This window comes from Haematobia irritans, chromosome 5 (genome assembly GCF_050003625.1).
Source record: "Haematobia irritans isolate KBUSLIRL chromosome 5, ASM5000362v1, whole genome shotgun sequence".
NCBI lineage: Eukaryota > Metazoa > Arthropoda > Insecta > Diptera > Muscidae > Haematobia > Haematobia irritans.
In genome coordinates, this window is record NC_134401.1 from 112,150,541 (window position 1) to 112,171,195 (window position 20,655).

General features: G+C 34.0%; 1 protein-coding gene across 1 annotated transcript; it reads left to right on the top strand.

Annotated features, from left to right (window-relative positions):
* The first annotated feature begins 16,666 nt into the window (after nt 1-16,666).
* Nucleotides 16,667-20,411, top strand: LOC142241083 (uncharacterized). Its single transcript, XM_075312822.1, has 2 exons — nt 16,667-18,774; nt 18,952-20,411. Exons 1-2 carry the CDS (start codon nt 16,671-16,673, stop codon nt 19,641-19,643), a joined length of 2,796 nt encoding a protein of 931 aa, XP_075168937.1. The 5' UTR covers nt 16,667-16,670; the 3' UTR covers nt 19,644-20,411.
* The last annotated feature ends 244 nt before the right edge of the window (nt 20,412-20,655 follow it).

Here is a 20,655-nt window from a genome sequence, read left to right on the forward strand (position 1 = left end):
AGCGAAAAGGACGATAATTCGTGAGCACCCTCAAAAAATTGAAAAACCCACCCAAAACCTTAAAAAATTGAAATTTTTATATGAAAAACTTCTTTTGGCCATATCTCCTTAAATATGCGTCCTAGAGCGAAAAGGACGATAATTCGTGACCACCCTCAAAAAATTGAAAAATCCACCCAAAACCTAAAAAAATTGAAATTTTTATATGAAAAACTTCTTTTGGCCATATCTCCTTAAATATGCGTCCTAGAGCGAAAAGGACGATAATTCGTGACCACCCTCAAAAAATTCAAAAATCCACCCAAAACCTAAAAAAATTGAAATTTTTATATGAAAAACTTCTTTTGGCCATATCTCCTAAACTAAGCCTCCTAGAGCGAAAAGGACGATAATTCGTGACCACCCTCAAAAAATTGAAAAATCCACCCAAAACCTAAAAAAATTGAAATTTTTATATGAAAAACTTCTTTTGGCCATATCTCCTAAACTAAGCGTCCTAGAGCGAAAAGGACGATAATTCGTGAACACCCTCAAAAAATTCAAAAATCCACCCAAAACCTAAAAAAATTGAAATTTTTATATGAAAAACTTCTTTTGGCCATATCTCCTTAAATATGCGTCCTAGAGCGAAAAGGACGATAATTCGTGACCACCATCAAAAAGTTGAAAAATCCACCCAAAACCTAAAAAAATTGAAATTTTTATATGAAAAACTTCTTTTGGCCATATCTCCTTAAATATGCGTCCTAGAGCGAAAAGGACGATAATTCGTGACCACCCTCAAAAAATTTAAAAATCCACCCAAAACCTAAAAAAATTTTAATTTATATATGAAAAACTTCTTTTGGCCATATCTCCTTAAATATGCGTCCTAGAGCGAAAAGGACGATAATTCGTGACCACCCTCAAAAAATTTAAAAATCCACCCAAAACCTAAAAAAATTTTAATTTTTATATGAAAAACTTCTTTTGGCCATATCTCCTTAAATATGCGTCCTAGAGCGAAAAGGACGATAATTCGTGACCACCCTCAAAAAATTTAAAAATCCACCCAAAACCTAAAAAAAATTTAATTTTTATATGAAAAACTTCTTTTGGCCATATCTCCTTAAATATGCGTCCTAGAGCGAAAAGGACGATAATTCGTGACCACCCTCAAAAAATTTAAAAATCCACCCAAAACCTAAAAAAATTGAAATTTTTATATGAAAAACTTCTTTTGGCCATATCTCCTTAAATATGCGTCCTAGAGCGAAAAGGACGATAATTCGTGACCACCCTCAAAAATTTGAAAAATCCACCCAAAACCTAAAAAATTGAAATTTTTATATGAAAAACTTCTTTTGGCCATATCTCCTAAACTAAGCGTCCTAGAGCGAAAAGGACGATAATTCGTGACCACCATCAAAAATTGAAAAATCCACCCAAATCCTAAAAAAATTGAAATTTTTATATGAAAAACTTCTTTTGGCCATATCTCCTAAACTAAGCGTCCTAGAGCGAAAAGGACGATAATTCGTGACCACCCTCAAAAATTTGAAAAATCCACGCAAAACCTAAAAAAATTGAAATTTTTATATTAAAAACTTCTTTTGGCCATATCTCCTTAAATATGCGTCCTAGAGCGAAAAGGACGATAATTCGTGACCACCCTCAAAAAATTTAAAAATCCACCCAAAACCTAAAAAAATTTTAATTTTTATATGAAAAACTTCTTTTGGCCATATCTCCTTAAATATGCGTCCTAGAGCGAAAAGGACGATAATTCGTGACCACCCTCAAAAAATTTAAAAATCCACCCAAAACCTAAAAAAATTTTAATTTTTATATGAAAAACTTCTTTTGGCCATATCTCCTTAAATATGCGTCCTAGAGCGAAAAGGACGATAATTCGTGACCACCCTCAAAAAATTTAAAAATCCACCCAAAACCTAAAAAAATTTTAATTTTTATATGAAAAACTTCTTTTGGCCATATCTCCTTAAATATGCGTCCTAGAGCGAAAAGGACGATAATTCGTGAGCACCCTCAAAAAATTGAAAAACCCACCCAAAACCTTAAAAAATTGAAATTTTTATATGAAAAACTTCTTTTGGCCATATCTCCTTAAATATGCGTCCTAGAGCGAAAAGGACGATAATTCGTGACCACCCTCAAAAAATTGAAAAATCCACCCAAAACCTAAAAAAATTGAAATTTTTATATGAAAAACTTCTTTTGGCCATATCTCCTTAAATATGCGTCCTAGAGCGAAAAGGACGATAATTCGTGACCACCCTCAAAAAATTCAAAAATCCACCCAAAACCTAAAAAAATTGAAATTTTTATATGAAAAACTTCTTTTGGCCATATCTCCTAAACTAAGCCTCCTAGAGCGAAAAGGACGATAATTCGTGACCACCCTCAAAAAATTGAAAAATCCACCCAAAACCTAAAAAAATTGAAATTTTTATATGAAAAACTTCTTTTGGCCATATCTCCTAAACTAAGCGTCCTAGAGCGAAAAGGACGATAATTCGTGAACACCCTCAAAAAATTCAAAAATCCACCCAAAACCTAAAAAAATTGAAATTTTTATATGAAAAACTTCTTTTGGCCATATCTCCTTAAATATGCGTCCTAGAGCGAAAAGGACGATAATTCGTGACCACCATCAAAAAGTTGAAAAATCCACCCAAAACCTAAAAAAATTGAAATTTTTATATGAAAAACTTCTTTTGGCCATATCTCCTTAAATATGCGTCCTAGAGCGAAAAGGACGATAATTCGTGACCACCCTCAAAAAATTTAAAAATCCACCCAAAACCTAAAAAAATTTTAATTTTTATATGAAAAACTTCTTTTGGCCATATCTCCTTAAATATGCGTCCTAGAGCGAAAAGGACGATAATTCGTGACCACCCTCAAAAATTTGAAAAATCCACCCAAAACCTAAAAAATTGAAATTTTTATATGAAAAACTTCTTTTGGCCATATCTCCTAAACTAAGCGTCCTAGAGCGAAAAGGACGATAATTCGTGACCACCATCAAAAATTGAAAAATCCACCCAAATCCTAAAAAAATTGAAATTTTTATATGAAAAACTTCTTTTGGCCATATCTCCTAAACTAAGCGTCCTAGAGCGAAAAGGACGATAATTCGTGACCACCCTCAAAAATTTGAAAAATCCACCCAAAACCTAAAAAATTGAAATTTTTATATGAAAAACTTCTTTTGGCCATATCTCCTTAAATATGCGTCCTAGAGCGAAAAGGACGATAATTCGTGACCACCATCAAAAATTTGAAAAATCCACCCAAAACCTAAAAAATTGATATTTTTATATGAAAAACTTCTTTTGGCCATATCTCCTTAAATATGCGTCCTAGAGCGAAAAGGACGATAATTCGTGACCACCCTCAAAAAGTTGAAAAATCCACCCAAAACCTAAAAAAATTGAAATTTTTATATGAAAAACTTCTTTTGGCCATATCTCCTTAAATATGCGCCCTAGACCGAAAAGGACGATAATTCGTGACCACCCTCAAAAAATTGAAAAATCCACCCAAAACCTAAAAAAATTGAAATTTTTATATGAAAAACTTCTTTTGGCCATATCTCCTTAAATATGCGCCCTAGAGCGAAAAGGACGATAATTCGTGACCACCCTCAAAAAATTGAAAAATCCACCCTAAACCTAAAAAAATTGAAATTTTTATATGAAAAACTTCTTTTGGCCATATCTCCTAAACTAAGCCTCCTAGAGCGAAAAGGACGATAATTCGTGACCACCCTCAAAAAATTGAAAAATCCACCCAAAACCTAAAAAAATTGAAATTTTTATATGAAAAACTTCTTTTGGCCATATCTCCTAAACTAAGCGTCCTAGAGCGAAAAGGACGATAATTCGTGACCACCCTCAAAAAATTCAAAAATCCACCCAAAACCTAAAAAAATTGAAATTTTTATATGAAAAACTTCTTTTGGCCATATCTCCTTAAATATGCGTCCTAGAGCGAAAAGGACGATAATTCGTGACCACCCTCAAAAATTTGAAAAATCCACCCAAAACCTAAAAAATTGAAATTTTTATATGAAAAACTTCTTTTGGCCATATCTCCTTAAATATGCGTCCTAGAGCGAAAAGGACGATAATTCGTGACCACCATCAAAAATTTGAAAAATCCACCCAAAACCTAAAAAATTGATATTTTTATATGAAAAACTTCTTTTGGCCATATCTCCTTAAATATGCGTCCTAGAGCGAAAAGGACGATAATTCGTGACCACCCTCAAAAAGTTGAAAAATCCACCCAAAACCTAAAAAAATTGAAATTTTTATATGAAAAACTTCTTTTGGCCATATCTCCTTAAATATGCGTCCTAGAGCGAAAAGGACGATAATTCGTGACCACCCTCAAAAAATTGAAAAATCCACCCAAAACCTAAAAAAATTGAAATTTTTATATGAGAAACTTCTTTTGGCCATATCTCCTTAAATATGCGCCCTAGAGCGAAAAGGACGATAATTCGTGACCACCCTCAAAAAATTGAAAAATCCACCCAAAACCTAAAAAAATTTAAATTTTTATATGAAAAACTTCTTTTGGCCATATCTCCTAAACTAAGCCTCCTAGAGCGAAAAGGACGATAATTCGTGACCACCCTCAAAAAATTGAAAAATCCACCCAAAACCTAAAAAAATTGAAATTTTTATATGAAAAACTTCTTTTGGCCATATCTCCTAAACTAAGCGTCCTAGAGCGAAAAGGACGATAATTCGTGACCACCCTCAAAAAATTCAAAAATCCACCCAAAACCTAAAAAAATTGAAATTTTTATATGAAAAACTTCTTTTGGCCATATCTCCTTAAATATGCGTCCTAGAGCGAAAAGGACGATAATTCGTGACCACCCTCAAAAAATTGAAAAATCCACCCAAAACCTAAAAAAATTGAAATTTTTATATGAAAAACTTCTTTTGGCCATATCTCCTTAAATATGCGTCCTAGAGCGAAAAGGACGATAATTCGTGACCACCCTCAAAAAATTTAAAAATCCACCCAAAACCTAAAAAAATTTTAATTTTTATATGAAAAACTTCTTTTGGCCATATCTCCTTAAATATGCGTCCTAGAGCGAAAAGGACTATAATTCGTGACCACCCTCAAAAAATTTAAAAATCCACCCAAAACCTAAAAAAATTTTAATTTTTATATGAAAAACTTCTTTTGGCCATATCTCCTTAAATATGCGTCCTAGAGCGAAAAGGACGATAATTCGTGACCACCCTCAAAAAATTTAAAAATCCACCCAAAACCTAAAAAAATTTTAATTTTTATATGAAAAACTTCTTTTGGCCATATCTCCTTAAATATGCGTCCTAGAGCGAAAAGGACGATAATTCGTGACCACCCTCAAAAAATTGAAAAATCCACCCAAAACCTTAAAAAATTGAAATTTTTATATGAAAAACTTCTTTTGGCCATATCTCCTTAAATATGCGTCCTAGAGCGAAAAGGACGATAATTCGTGACCACCCTCAAAAAATTGAAAAATCCACCCAAAACCTAAAAAAAATGAAATTTTTATATGAAAAACTTCTTTTGGCCATATCTCCTTAAATATGCGTCCTAGAGCGAAAAGGACGATAATTCGTGACCACCCTCAAAAAATTGAAAAATCCACCCAAAACCTAAAAAATTGAAATTTTTATATGAAAAACTTCTTTTGGCCATATCTCCTAAACTAAGCGTCCTAGAGCGAAAAGGACGATAATTCGTGACCACCCTCAAAAAATTCAAAAATCCACCCAAAACCTAAAAAAATTGAAATTTTTATATGAAAAACTTCTTTTGGCCATATCTCCTTAAATATGCGTCCTAGAGCGAAAAGGACGATAATTCGTGACCACCATCAAAAAGTTGAAAAATCCACCCAAAACCTAAAAAAATTGAAATTTTTATATGAAAAACTTCTTTTGGCCATATCTCCTTAAATATGCGCCCTAGACCGAAAAGGACGATAATTCGTGACCACCCTCAAAAAATTGAAAAATCCACCCAAAACCTAAAAAAATTGAAATTTTTATATGAAAAACTTCTTTTGGCCATATCTCCTTAAATATGCGTCCTAGAGCGAAAAGGACGATAATTCGTGACCACCCTCAAAAAATTGAAAAATCCACCCAAAACCTAAAAAAATTGAAATTTTTATATGAAAAACTTCTTTTGGCCATATCTCCTAAACTAAGCCTCCTAGAGCGAAAAGGACGATAATTCGTGACCACCCTCAAAAAATTTAAAAATCCACCCAAAACCTAAAAAAATTGAAATTTTTATATGAAAAACTTCTTTTGGCCATATCTCCTAAACTAAGCGTCCTAGAGCGAAAAGGACGATAATTCGTGACCACCCTCAAAAAATTCAAAAATCCACCCAAAACCTAAAAAAATTGAAATTTTTATATGAAAAACTTCTTTTGGCCATATCTCCTTAAATATGCGTCCTAGAGCGAAAAGTGACCACCCTCAAAAAATTTAAAAATCCACCCAAAACCTAAAAAAATTTTAATTTTTATATGAAAAACTTCTTTTGGCCATATCTCCTTAAATATGCGTCCTAGAGCGAAAAGGACGATAATTCGTGACCACCCTCAAAAAATTTAAAAATCCACCCAAAACCTTAAAAAATTGAAATTTTTATATGAAAAACTTCTTTTGGCCATATCTCCTTAAATATGCGTCCTAGAGCGAAAAGGACAATAATTCGTGACCACCCTCAAAAAATTGAAAAATCCACCCAAAACCTAAAAAAATTGAAATTTTTATATGAAAAACTTCTTTTGGCCATATCTCCTTAAATATGCGTCCTAGAGCGAAAAGGACGATAATTCGTGACCACCCTCAAAAAATTGAAAAATCCACCCAAAACCTAAAAAATTGAAATTTTTATATGAAAAACTTCTTTTGGCCATATCTCCTAAACTAAGCCTCCTAGAGCGAAAAGGACGATAATTCGTGACCACCCTCAAAAAATTGAAAAATCCACCCAAAACCCAAAAAAATTGAAATTTTTATATGAAAAACTTCTTTTGGCCATATCTCCTAAACTAAGCGTCCTAGAGCGAAAAGGACGATAATTCGTGACCACCCTCAAAAAAATCAAAAATCCACCCAAAACCTAAAAAAATTGAAATTTTTATATGAAAAACTTCTTTTGGCCATATCTCCTTAAATATGCGTCCTAGAGCGAAAAGGACGATAATTCGTGACCACCCTCAAAAAATTGAAAAATCCACCCAAAACCTAAAAAAAATTTAATTTTTATATGAAAAACTTCTTTTGGCCATGTCTCCTTAAATATGCGTCCTAGAGCGAAAAGGACGATAATTCGTGACCACCCTCAAAAATTTGAAAAATCCACCCAAAACCTAAAAAAATTGAAATTTTTATATGAAAAACTTCTTTTGGCCATATCTCCTAAACTAAGCGTCCTAGAGCGAAAAGGACGATAATTCGTGACCACCATCAAAAATTGAAAAATCCACCCAAATCCTAAAAAAATTGAAATTTTTATATGAAAAACTTCTTTTGGCCATATCTCCTAAACTAAGCGTCCTAGAGCGAAAAGGACGATAATTCGTGACCACCCTCAAAAATTTGAAAAATCCACCCAAAACCTAAAAAAATTGAAATTTTTATATGAAAAACTTCTTTTGGCCATATCTCCTTAAATATGCGTCCTAGAGCGAAAAGGACGATAATTCGTGACCACCATCAAAAATTTGAAAAATCCACCCAAAACCTAAAAAAATTGATATTTTTATATGAAAAACTTCTTTTGGCCATATCTCCTTAAATATGCGTCCTAGAGCGAAAAGGACGATAATTCGTGACCACCCTCAAAAAGTTGAAAAATCCACCCAAAACCTAAAAAAATTGAAATTTTTATATGAAAAACTTCTTTTGGCCATATCTCCTTAAATATGCGCCCTAGACCGAAAAGGACGATAATTCGTGACCACCCTCAAAAAATTGAAAAATCCACCTAAAACCTAAAAAAATTGAAATTTTTATATGAAAAACTTCTTTTGGCCATATCTCCTAAACTAAGCGTCCTAGAGCGAAAAGGACGATAATTCGTGACCACCATCAAAAATTGAAAAATCCACCCAAATCCTAAAAAAATTGAAATTTTTATATGAAAAACTTCTTTTGGCCATATCTCCTAAACTAAGCGTCCTAGAGCGAAAAGGACGATAGTTCGTGACCACCCTCAAAAATTTGAAAAATCCACCAAAACCTAAAAAAATTGAAATTTTTATATGAAAAACTTCTTTTGGCCATATCTCCTTAAATATGCGTCCTAGAGCGAAAAGGACGATAATTCGTGACCACCATCAAAAATTTGAAAAATCCACCCAAAACTTAAAAAAATTGATATTTTTATATGAAAAACTTCTTTTGGCCATATCTCCTTAATTATGCGTCCTAGAGCGAAAAGGACGATAATTCGTGACCACCCTCAAAAAGTTGAAAAATCCACCCAAAACCTAAAAAAATTGAAATTTTTATATGAAAAACTTCTTTTGGCCATATCTCCTTAAATATGCGCCCTAGACCGAATAGGACGATAATTCGTGACCACCCTCAAAAATTGAAAAATCCACCCAAAACCTAAAAAAATTGAAATTTTTATATGAAAAACTTCTTTTGGCCATATCTCCTTAAATATGCGTCCTAGAGCGAAAAGGACGATAATTCGTGACCACCCTCAAAAAATTGAAAAATCCACCCAAAACCTAAAAAAATTGAAATTTTTATATGAAAAACTTCTTTTGGCCATATCTCCTAAACTAAGCCTCCTAGAGCGAAAAGGACGATAATTCGTGACCACCCTCAAAAAATTGAAAAATCCACCCAAAACCTAAAAAAAATTGAAATTTTTATATGAAAAACCATATCTCCTAAACTAAGCGTCCTAGAGCGAAAAGGACGATAATTCGTGACCACCCTCAAAAAATTCAAAAATCCACCCAAAACCTAAAAAAATTGAAATTTTTATATGAAAAACTTCTTTTGGCCATATCTCCTTAAATATGCGTCCTAGAGCGAAAAGGACGATAATTCGTGACCACCCTCAAAAAATTGCAAAATCCACCCAAAACCTTAAAAAATTGAAATTTTTATATGAAAAACTTCTTTTGGCCATATCTCCTTAAATATGCGTCCTAGAGCGAAAAGGACGATAATTCGTGACCACCCTCAAAAAATTTAAAAATCCACCCAAAACCTAACAAAATTTTAATTTTTATATGAAAAACTTCTTTTGGCCATATCTCCTTAAATATGCGTCCTAGAGCGAAAAGGACGATAATTCGTGACCACCCTCAAAAAATTTAAAAATCCACCCAAAACCTAAAAAAATTTTAATTTTTATATGAAAAACTTCTTTTGGCCATATCTCCTTAAATATGCGTCCTAGAGCGAAAAGGACGATAATTCGTGACCACCCTCAAAAAATTTAAAAATCCACCCAAAACCTAAAAAAATTGAAATTTTTATATGAAAAACTTCTTTTGGCCATATCTCCTTAAATATGCGTCCTAGAGCGAAAAGGACGATAATTCGTGACCACCCTCAAAAAATTGAAAAATCCACCCAAAACCTAAAAAAATTGAAATTTTTATATGAAAAACTTCTTTTGGCCATATCTCCTTAAATATGCGTCCTAGAGCGAAATGGACGATAATTCGTAACCACCCTCAAAAAATTGAAAAATCCACCCAAAACCTAAAAAAAATTGAAATTTTTATATGAAAAACTTCTTTTGGCCATATCTCCTTAAATATGCGTCCTAGAGCGAAAAGGACGATAATTCGTGACCACCCTCAAAAAATTGAAAAATCCACCCAAAACCTAAAAAAATTGAAATTTTTATATGAAAAACTTCTTTTGGCCATATCTCCTTAAATATGCGTCCTAGAGCGAAAAGGACGATAATTCGTGACCACCCTCAAAAAATTGAAAAATCCACCCAAAACCTAAAAAAATTGAAATTTTTATATGAAAAACTTCTTTTGGCCATATCTCCTTAAATATGCGTCCTAGAGCGAAAAGGACGATAATTCGTGACCACCCTCAAAAAATTGAAAAATCCACCCAAAACCTAAAAAAATTGAAATTTTTATATGAAAAACTTCTTTTGGCCATATCTCCTTAAATATGCGTCCTAGAGCGAAAAGGACGATAATTCGTGACCACCCTCAAAAAATTGAAAAATCCACCCAAAACCTAAAAAAATTGAAATTTTTATATGAAAAACTTCTTTTGGCCATATCTCCTTAAATATGCGTCCTAGAGCGAAAAGGACGATAACTCGTGACCACCCTCAAAAAGTTGAAAAATCCACCCAAAACCTAAAAAAATTGAAATTTTTATATGAAAAACTTCTTTTGGCCATATCTCCTTAAATATGCGCCCTAGACCGAAAAGGACGATAATTCGTGACCACCCTCAAAAAATTGAAAAATCCACCCAAAACCTAAAAAAATTGAAATTTTTATATGAAAAACTTCTTTTGGCCATATCTCCTTAAATATGCGTCCTAGAGCGAAAAGGACGATAATTCGTGACCACCCTCAAAAAATTGAAAAATCCACCCAAAACCTAAAAAAATTGAAATTTTTATATGAAAAACTTCTTTTGGCCATATCTCCTAAACTAAGCCTCCTAGAGCGAAAAGGACGATAATTCGTGACCACCCTCAAAAAATTGAAAAATCCACCCAAAACCTAAAAAAAATTGAAATTTTTATATGAAAAACTTCTTTTGGCCATATCTCCTAAACTAAGCGTCCTAGAGCGAAAAGGACGATAATTCGTGACCACCCTCAAAAAATTCAAAAATCCACCCAAAACCTAAAAAAATTGAAATTTTTATATGAAAAACTTCTTTTGGCCATATCTCCTTAAATATGCGTCCTAGAGCGAAAAGGACGATAATTCGTGACCACCCTCAAAAAATTGAAAAATCCACCCAAAACCTTAAAAAATTGAAATTTTTATATGAAAAACTTCTTTTGGCCATATCTCCTTAAATATGCGTCCTAGAGCGAAAAGGACGATAATTCGTGACCACCCTCAAAAAATTGAAAAATCCACCCAAAACCTAAAAAAATTGAAATTTTTATATGAAAAACTTCTTTTGGCCATATCTCCTTAAATATGCGTCCTAGAGCGAAAAGGACGATAATTCGTGACCACCCTCAAAAAGTTGAAAAATCCACCCAAAACCTAAAAAAAATGAAATTTTTATATGAAAAACTTCTTTTGGCCATATCTCCTTAAATATGCGCCCTAGTCCGAAAAGGACGATAATTCGTGACCACCCTCAAAAAATTGAAAAATCCACCCAAAACCTAAAAAAATTGAAATTTTTATATGAAAAACTTCTTTTGGCCATATCTCCTTAAATATGCGTCCTAGAGCGAAAAGGACGATAATTCGTGACCACCCTCAAAAAATTGAAAAATCCACCCAAAACCTAAAAAAATTGAAATTTTTATATGAAAAACTTCTTTTGGCCATATCTCCTAAACTAAGCCTCCTAGAGCGAAAAGGACGATAATTCGTGACCACCCTCAAAAAATTCAAAAATCCACCCAAAACCTAAAAAAATTGAAATTTTTATATGAAAAACTTCTTTTGGCCATATCTCCTTAAATATGCGTCCTAGAGCGAAAAGGACGATAATTCGTGACCACCCTCAAAAAATTGAAAAATCCACCCAAAACCTAAAAAAATTGAAATTTTTATATGAAAAACTTCTTTTGGCCATATCTCCTTAAATATGCGTCCTAGAGCGAAAAGGACGATAATTCGTGACCACCCTCAAAAAATTTAAAAATCCACCCAAAACCTAACAAAATTTTAATTTTTATATGAAAAACTTCTTTTGGCCATATCTCCTTAAATATGCGTCCTAGAGCGAAAAGGACGATAATTCGTGACCACCCTCAAAAAATTTAAAAATCCACCCAAAACCTAAAAAAATTTTAATTTTTATATGAAAAACTTCTTTTGGCCATATCTCCTTAAATATGCGTCCTAGAGCGAAAAGGACGATAATTCGTGACCACCCTCAAAAAATTTAAAAATCCACCCAAAACCTAAAAAATTTTAATTTTTATATGAAAAACTTCTTTTGGCCATATCTCCTTAAATATGCGTCCTAGAGCGAAAAGGACGATAATTCGTGACCACCCTCAAAAAATTGAAAAATCCACCCAAAACCTAAAAAAATTGAAATTTTTATATGAAAAACTTCGTTTGGCCATATCTCCTTAAATATGCGTCCTAGAGCGAAAAGGACGATAATTCGTGACCACCCTCAAAAAATTGAAAAATCCACCCAAAACCTAAAAAAACTGAAATTTTTATATGAAAAACTTCTTTTGGCCATATCTCCTTAAATATGCGTCCTAGAGCGAAAAGGACGATAATTCGTGACCACCCTCAAAAAATTGAAAAATCCACCCAAAACCTAAAAAAATTGAAATTTTTATATGAAAAACTTCTTTTGGCCATATCTCCTTAAATATGCGTCCTAGAGCGAAAAGGACGATAATTCGTGACCACCCTCAAAAAGTTGAAAAATCCACCCAAAACCTAAAAAAATTGAAATTTTTATATGAAAAACTTCTTTTGGCCATATCTCCTTAAATATGCGCCCTAGACCGAAAAGGACGATAATTCGTGACCACCCTCAAAAAATTGAAAAATCCACCCAAAACCTAAAAAAATTGAAATTTTTATATGAAAAACTTCTTTTGGCCATATCTCCTTAAATATGCGTCCTAGAGCGAAAAGGACGATAATTCGTGACCACCCTCAAAAAATTTAAAAATCCACCCAAAACCTAACAAAATTTTAATTTTTATATGAAAAACTTCTTTTGGCCATATCTCCTTAAATATGCGTCCTAGAGCGAAAAGGACGATAATTCGTGACCACCCTCAAAAAATTTAAAAATCCACCCAAAACCTAAAAAAATTTTAATTTTTATATGAAAAACTTCTTTTGGCCATATCTCCTAAACTAAGCGTCCTAGAGCGAAAAGGACGATAATTCGTGACCACCCTCAAAAAATTGAAAAATCCATCCAAAACCTAAAAAAATTGAAATTTTTATATGAAAAACTTCGTTTGGCCATATCTCCTTAAATATGCGTCCTAGAGCGAAAAGGACGATAATTCGTGACCACCCTCAAAAAATTTACAAATCCACCCAAAACCTAAAAAAATTTTAATTTTTATATGAAAAACTTCTTTTGGCCATATCTCCTTAAATATGCGTCCTAGAGCGAAAAGGACGATAATTCGTGACCACCTTCAAAAAATTTAAAAATCCACCCAAAACCTAAAAAAATTTTAATTTTTATATGAAAAACTTCTTTTGGCCATATCTCCTTAAATATGCGTCCTAGAGCGAAAAGGACGATAATTCGTGACCACCCTCAAAAAATTGAAAAATCCACCCAAAATCTTAAAAAATTGAAATTTTTATATGAAAAACTTCTTTTGGCCATATCTCCTTAAATATGCGTCCTAGAGCGAAAAGGACGATAATTCGTGACCACCCTCAAAAAATTGAAAAATCCACCCAAAACCTAAAAAAATTGAAATTTTTATATGAAAAACTTCTTTTGGCCATATCTCCTAAACTAAGCCTCCTAGAGCGAAAAGGACGATAATTCGTGACCACCCTCAAAAAATTGAAAAATCCACCCAAAACCTAAAAAAATTGAAATTTTTATATGAAAAACTTCTTTTGGCCATATCTCCTTAAATATGCGTCCTAGAGCGAAAAGGACGATAATTCGTGACCACCATCAAAAATTTGAAAAATCCACCCAAAACCTAAAAAAATTGATATTTTTATATGAAAAACTTCTTTTGGCCATATCTCCTTAAATATGCGTCCTAGAGCGAAAAGGACGATAATTGGTGACCACCTTCAAAAAGTTGAAAAATCCACCCAAAACCTAAAAAAATTGAAATTTTTATATGAAAAACTTCTTTTGGCCATATCTCCTTAAATATGCGTCCTAGAGCGAAAAGGACGATAATTCGTGACCACCCTCAAAAAATTGAAAAATCCACCCAAAACCTAAAAAAATTGAAATTTTTATATGAAAAACTTCTTTTGGCCATATCTCCTTAAATATGCGTCCTAGAGCGAAAAGGACGATAATTCGTGACCACCCTCAAAAAGTAGAAAAATCCACCCAAAACCAAAAAAAATTGAAATTTTTATATGAAAAACTTCTTTTGGCCATATCTCCTTAAATATGCGCCCTAGACCGAAAAGGACGATAATTCGTGACCACCCTCAAAAAATTCAAAAATCCACCCAAAACCTAAAAAAATTGAAATTTTTATATGAAAAACTTCTTTTGGCCATATCTCCTTAAATATGCGTCCTAGAGCGAAAAGGACGATAATTCGTGACCACCCTCAAAAAATTTAAAAATCCACCCAAAACCTAAAAAAATTGAAATTTTTATATGAAAAACTTCTTTTGGCCATGGTGGTGAACGTACTTTTAATCCACACTGTGCTCGCTTCAAATTTATTATTATTTACTTCATTCATGCTTAGCTGTCTATTTGTTATATTATATATTTCTCGTTGTGTATAACACATTGCTCTCATTCATAAATATAACACTGTGTTCTCATTCATAATTATACTCATTGCTCTTGTCACTTTAATAATCACACGTAGAATGATTCTCAATGAGTATTGTTATTGTTGTTTTTTATATTACTTTACTAATATGAATATGTTGTTGTTGCTTTCAAAAACTGTTAATATCAATGAATGTAAACCTATGAATGAAAAAGAGTAAGCTTAAGCAATACTTTATACGTATGTAGAAAATATGAATGACTTTGAAATATCATTGATAAAATAATGAATGAAGTACCGCTTTAAATTTGGTACACTAGAATTGAACAATGAAATCAAAAATCACTTTAGCTTCGCCCATTGATTGAAACAAGTGAACAGCTCGCGAATAAAGTCTTCAACAGAATTTTTAATAAATCTACCTTATGGTGTAATAAAATTCAAACTCAACATTTGTTTTATTCCTCACCATAAGTGTTGGTCCTTCGAACCGGATCATCCAGTCATTTAATAAAATCTGGAATTCCACAACTATCAAAATCGAAAAACGAAGTTATTGTGCAAATTAAAGTAAAAAATAACACATCATGTCTGAAGAAATGAATTCCTTGACGATGACCAGAGGTCGCTTGAAAGGCTCTATTACTCGTGCTTTGGCGTTTGCTCAGGTTCCATCCGCAGAAACAACTTTCGATGATGTGGTTAGCCGCTTGGAGCGTTTGGAAGAGGTTTGGCAAGCGTTTGTAAAATTAACAGATGATTTATACAAATTCAAAGATGTGGAAAATTTTGCGGACCCGGAGGCTGATTTTGCAAACTACGAAGAGAAATACCTTTCAGCGCGTGGTAAACTGTATGCTTTAAAATCACAATATGCTCCTGCTTTGAATGAAAGTACAGCCAACTCGGGAGCAATAGCAAAGTTGGCAGATCAACAGGCTGCATTTTTGGAAAAACTTTCAACGACTAGCCATCCTAAAGAAAATGATTTACCTCGCATAAATATTCCATTTTTTACAGGGACATACAAGGATTGGCCAAGTTTTAAAGATCTTTTTGAGAGCGCTATAGGATCAAAAGGAATATCAAATATTCAAAAGTTTCATTACCTGAAGTCGCTACTCAAAGAAGATGCCGCAAGATTAATACAACATATTCCGGTTACCGAAACTGCTTTTCAAACAACTTGGACAAGGCTCAATGATAGGTATGATCGCCCTAAGCAAATTGTTACTTCTTTCATAGAAGCATTTATGGCCCTACCATCAATATCGACGGAAAATGCTGCAACCATGAGAAAAATATCTGACGGGGCAAATGAAATAATTCGTGGTCTTGATGCTATAGGTAAAGATGAAAGAGATTGGTGGTTAATCTATTTATTGTTATCTAAACTTGATCCTGAATCAAAGAGCAAGTGGATTCGTGATAGTCGGGATAATCCACTTCCTACCATTAACGATTTTTTTGAATTCTTAGACAATCGCTGAGAAGAGGTTGAATTGTGTGCAAAGAAACAGGCCCATCAATCCAAGCACAGTCATTCAGGCAAGTCACAAGGTAAACATACAAAATGTCTGGTGAGTACTAAAGCAAAACCCAGCTGTTTATTGTGCAAGTGTCCCGACCATTCAATCTTTACATGTCCCACATTTCTGCAAAAAGATATTAATGAGCGCCGTCACTTCGTAAAAGAATCTGCACTATGTTATAATTGTCTCGGACAGGGTCATGCGGTTTCCAACTGTGCATCAAAAGGTAGATGCAAGCAATGTCATCGAAGACATCATTCACTCCTACATCTTCCGAGTAATGAACATGAACCTACATATTTACCCGGTCAAGTTTCGGAGTCTTCACCCCCTGAATCACCGTCTTCTTCTAATAATACAGCTAGTGCCAATATTCAGTGGTCCACTACCGCTAACATTGCATGTCCCATTTCGTTACCTTCACTTCCATCTAGTAGTAAACATTGTACGTCAGACAAAGAATTTATCATGCCCACTGCTTCTATTTATGTCAAAGATCGCTTTGGAAAGTTTATAACATGTCGAGCTTTATTAGATACCGCTTCAAAGCTGTCTTTTATCACTGAGAGTTGTGCTCAACGTCTAGGCCTTCAAAGATATCCCTCAAAAATAATTGTAAATGGTATTTCATCAATTAAAGCCGAGACAACTCGGGGTTTATGTCAAATATTCGTACGTTCACGCATCTCTGAGCAATCGATTAACGCCAAGGTACATGTTCTGCCTAAAATAACTGCATCTCTTCCTGGCTACAGCTTTGAAAATAAGATCAAAAATCAACTTATGGATTTGCCTCTTGCTGACCCCACATACAACATTTCGTCACAGATTGATATTTTATTTGGCCTAGAACATATTTGGAACATTTTCACATTCAACAAACGTATTGATTCACAGGGCAATACTATTGCAATTTCAACAATTTTTGGATGGGTTGTAACTTGTGCTGAGACGGAGCAAATTTACAACCAAACTACTACACTTGTTACCACCGTGGATATTGATCGTTGCCTTCGAAGCTTTTGGGAACTAGAAGAAACTGAACACCATACTAAAGCCGATCCAGATGACATTTTTGTAGAGACGCACTTTCAAACCACTCACTCGCGTGCAAGTGATGGTAAGTACGTAGTTCAGTTGCCTTTTAAAAATGAAAACCCAATATTTGGAAATACACTAAATGGTGCGCTATCTCGATTCTATGCTGTCGAAAGAAGGTTTCAACGAAATCCAGCAATTCGAGATAAGTATATTGGTTTTATGCGAGATTATGAAAAATTGGGACATATGCGTAAACTCAAACCTCATGAGATTAATGTTACTGATGGTAGAGTTTTTTATCTACCCCATCATCCAGTTTTGGGAGAAAAAATTAGAGTCGTGTTTGATGGCTCATTTCAAGATTCCAACGGTATATCGCTTAATAATAACTTGCACATTGGGCCAAGTATACAACGGGACTTATTTGCTGTTTGTTTGAGATTTCGTTTCCACAGGTATGTTTTCTCAGCCGACATAGTAAGAATGTTCAGACAAATATGGATATCTGAACATCACAAAAATTATCAACGTATTGTATGGAGAGAGTTGCCGTTACACGAGGTACAACATTACATTTTATGCACGGTTACATATGGCACATCTTGTGCGCCATATCTTTCAGTACGAGTGTTGGAGCAGTTAGCCTATGATTATGGATCCAGGTTCCCCATTGCATCGAAGGTGGTAATGGAGGACTTTTATGTAGATGATGTTATTACCGGGGCACAAACGGAAGAAGAAATCGTTTTCATACGTGATAATTTGGTAAATCTACTAGCCCAAGCAGGCCTGGAACTAAGGAAATGGGTTTCAAATTGCGTGAGTATATCAGATAGTACACAAGATCAATTGTTTTTTGCAGCTCCCGAAAAGGATGTAAAAAAGGTGCTCGGTATTTTTTGGAGACCATCGTCAGATCAACTGGGGTATCATATAGAACTCAACAAAAATCCAGTCGCAACAAAAAGGCAGGTACTATCTGATGTATCACGTATATTTGATCCCATGGGTTTATTATCTCCTGTGGTAATACAATTTAAAATTCTACTAAGAGAACTATGGTCACACAAGCTATCGTGGGATGAACCACTTCCTGAAAATCTTACACGTCAATGGACTACATTTCGACAAGATTTAATTTCTATTCAAGATTTTACACTTCCACGATACATTTTGAATGATGTTACAAAATTGGAGCTGCATGGTTTCTCGGATGCTTCCATACACGCATACTCTGCCGCAGTTTATTGTCGATTCGTAGACGACACTGGTCATACTCATGTCAAACTCATTGCTGCTAAAACAAGGGTAGCTCCCATCAAACAAAAATCGTTGCCGTGTCTTGAATTATGCGGAGCTCTTATTTTATCTCGTCTACTCAAAAGAATAAAAGAAGCCTTGCCACACAAATCAATTGATATACGAGCTTGGTGTGATTCAACAATTGTTTTGTGTTGGCTATCTCAACCACCCATTAAGTTAAAGACATTCGAAGCCAACAGAACATCAGAAATATTGGAAATATTGCCTCGTAAGTTTTGGAATCATGTTGCCTCTAAAGAAAATCCGGCCGACTGTGCCTCAAGAGGGATGCCTGTATCAACACTTCGTTGCTTTGATCTTTGGTGGAAGGGCCCACAATGGCTGAGGGACCCATTCCAAATCAGTAATATGAATAACTGTTCTAATTCATTTGATGTAATTACAGATCCTGACGCCCTTTCTGCCTTTAAACTTTCTTCAAAAGTTCTGGTCTCAACAGTGAATGACTATAATCCACTACATGAATTGGTACACCGCATTTCGAAATGGAATAAACTCATACGTGTCGTAGCCTACATCTTCAAGTTCATCAATGCCACTAGATATCCACACCAAATAAAATCGCCGAACATTTCGTTCAACAACTTTAAACACGCCGAACTAATTCTGACAAAGTATGCCCAAGATGCCTTTAGCGAAGAGCGCACGCTATTACAAAGTAAACGCCTAGTAAGTACAACATCTTCATTAGCAAAACTACACCCCTTCATAGACGGCAGCGGCTTGTTACGGGTAGGTGGGCGCCTACGTAACTCAGAACTAGACAATGCTTCAAAATATCCAATAATCTTGCCAATATGTAGCCGAATAACCAAATTGATTTTACAAAACCTTCATGAGAAAAATCTGCATCCCGGAGTATCGGCCTTATTTGTTATTGCCCGTCAAACCTATTGGATTATTGGTGCAAGAAATCTGATTCGAAATCTAACTCATAATTGCCTCAAATGTTTTCGACAACGACGAATTAATACACAACAGTTATTGGCAGCATGTACAAAATATGTTTCAAGGTTTCTATCGACGTTGGCATCAAGAATATTTAACTTCTCTGCAACAGCGACCAAAATGGAATAGACCTCAACCAAATCTAGCAGTTGGAGATGTTGTTGTAGTCAAAGAAAAGAATTTACCTCCCTCCAAATTTCTACTGGCAAAAGTGATCGAAACATATCCCGGTATAGATGGCAATGTAAGAGCTGTAAAACTTAAAACGCAATGCGGAGAAATGACACGTCCTATTTCTACCTTGGTAAAACTTCCCATAATCTGAAACTACGTTTCAGGGGGGCCGGGATGGTGGTGAACGTACTTTTAATCCACACTGTGCTCGCTTCAAATTTATTATTATTTACTTCATTCATGCTTAGCTGTCTATTTGTTATATTATATATTTCTCGTTGTGTATAACACATTGCTCTCATTCATAAATATAACACTGTGTTCTCATTCATAATTATACTCATTGCTCTTGTCACTTTAATAATCTCACGTAGAATGATTCTCAATGAGTATTGTTATTGTTGTTTTTTATATTACTTTACTAATATGAATATGTTGTTGTTGCTTTCAAAAACTGTTAATATCAATGAATGTAAACCTATGAATGAAAAAGAGTAAGCTTAAGCAATACTTTATACGTATGTAGAAAATATGAATGACTTTGAAATATCATTGATAAAATAATGAATGAAGTACCGCTTTAAATTTGGTACACTAGAATTGAACAATGAAATCAAAAATCACTTTAGCTTCGCCCATTGATTGAAACAAGTGAACAGCTCGCGAATAAAGTCTTCAACAGAATTTTTAATAAATCTACCTTATGGTGTAATAAAATTCAAACTCAACATTTGTTTTATTCCTCACCAGGCCATATCTCCTTAAATATGCGTCCTAGAGCGAAAAGGACGATAATTCGTGACCACCCTCAAAAAATTTAAAAATCCACCCAAAACCTAAAAAAATTTTAATTTTTATATGAAAAACTTCTTTTGGCCATATCTCCTTAAATATGCGTCCTAGAGCGAAAAGGACGATAATTCGTGACCACCCTCAAAAAGTTGAAAAATCCACCCAAAACCTAAAA

Bases quoted from the DNA above. Each gene is read 5' to 3' on its own strand.
- LOC142241083 (XM_075312822.1), top strand. From the start codon at position 16,671: ATGCCCACTGCTTCTATTTATGTCAAAGATCGCTTTGGAAAGTTTATA. The intron at 18,775-18,951 runs GTAAGTTTTGGA...ATGTAATTACAG, and splicing joins AATATTGGAAATATTGCCTC to ATCCTGACGCCCTTTCTGCC.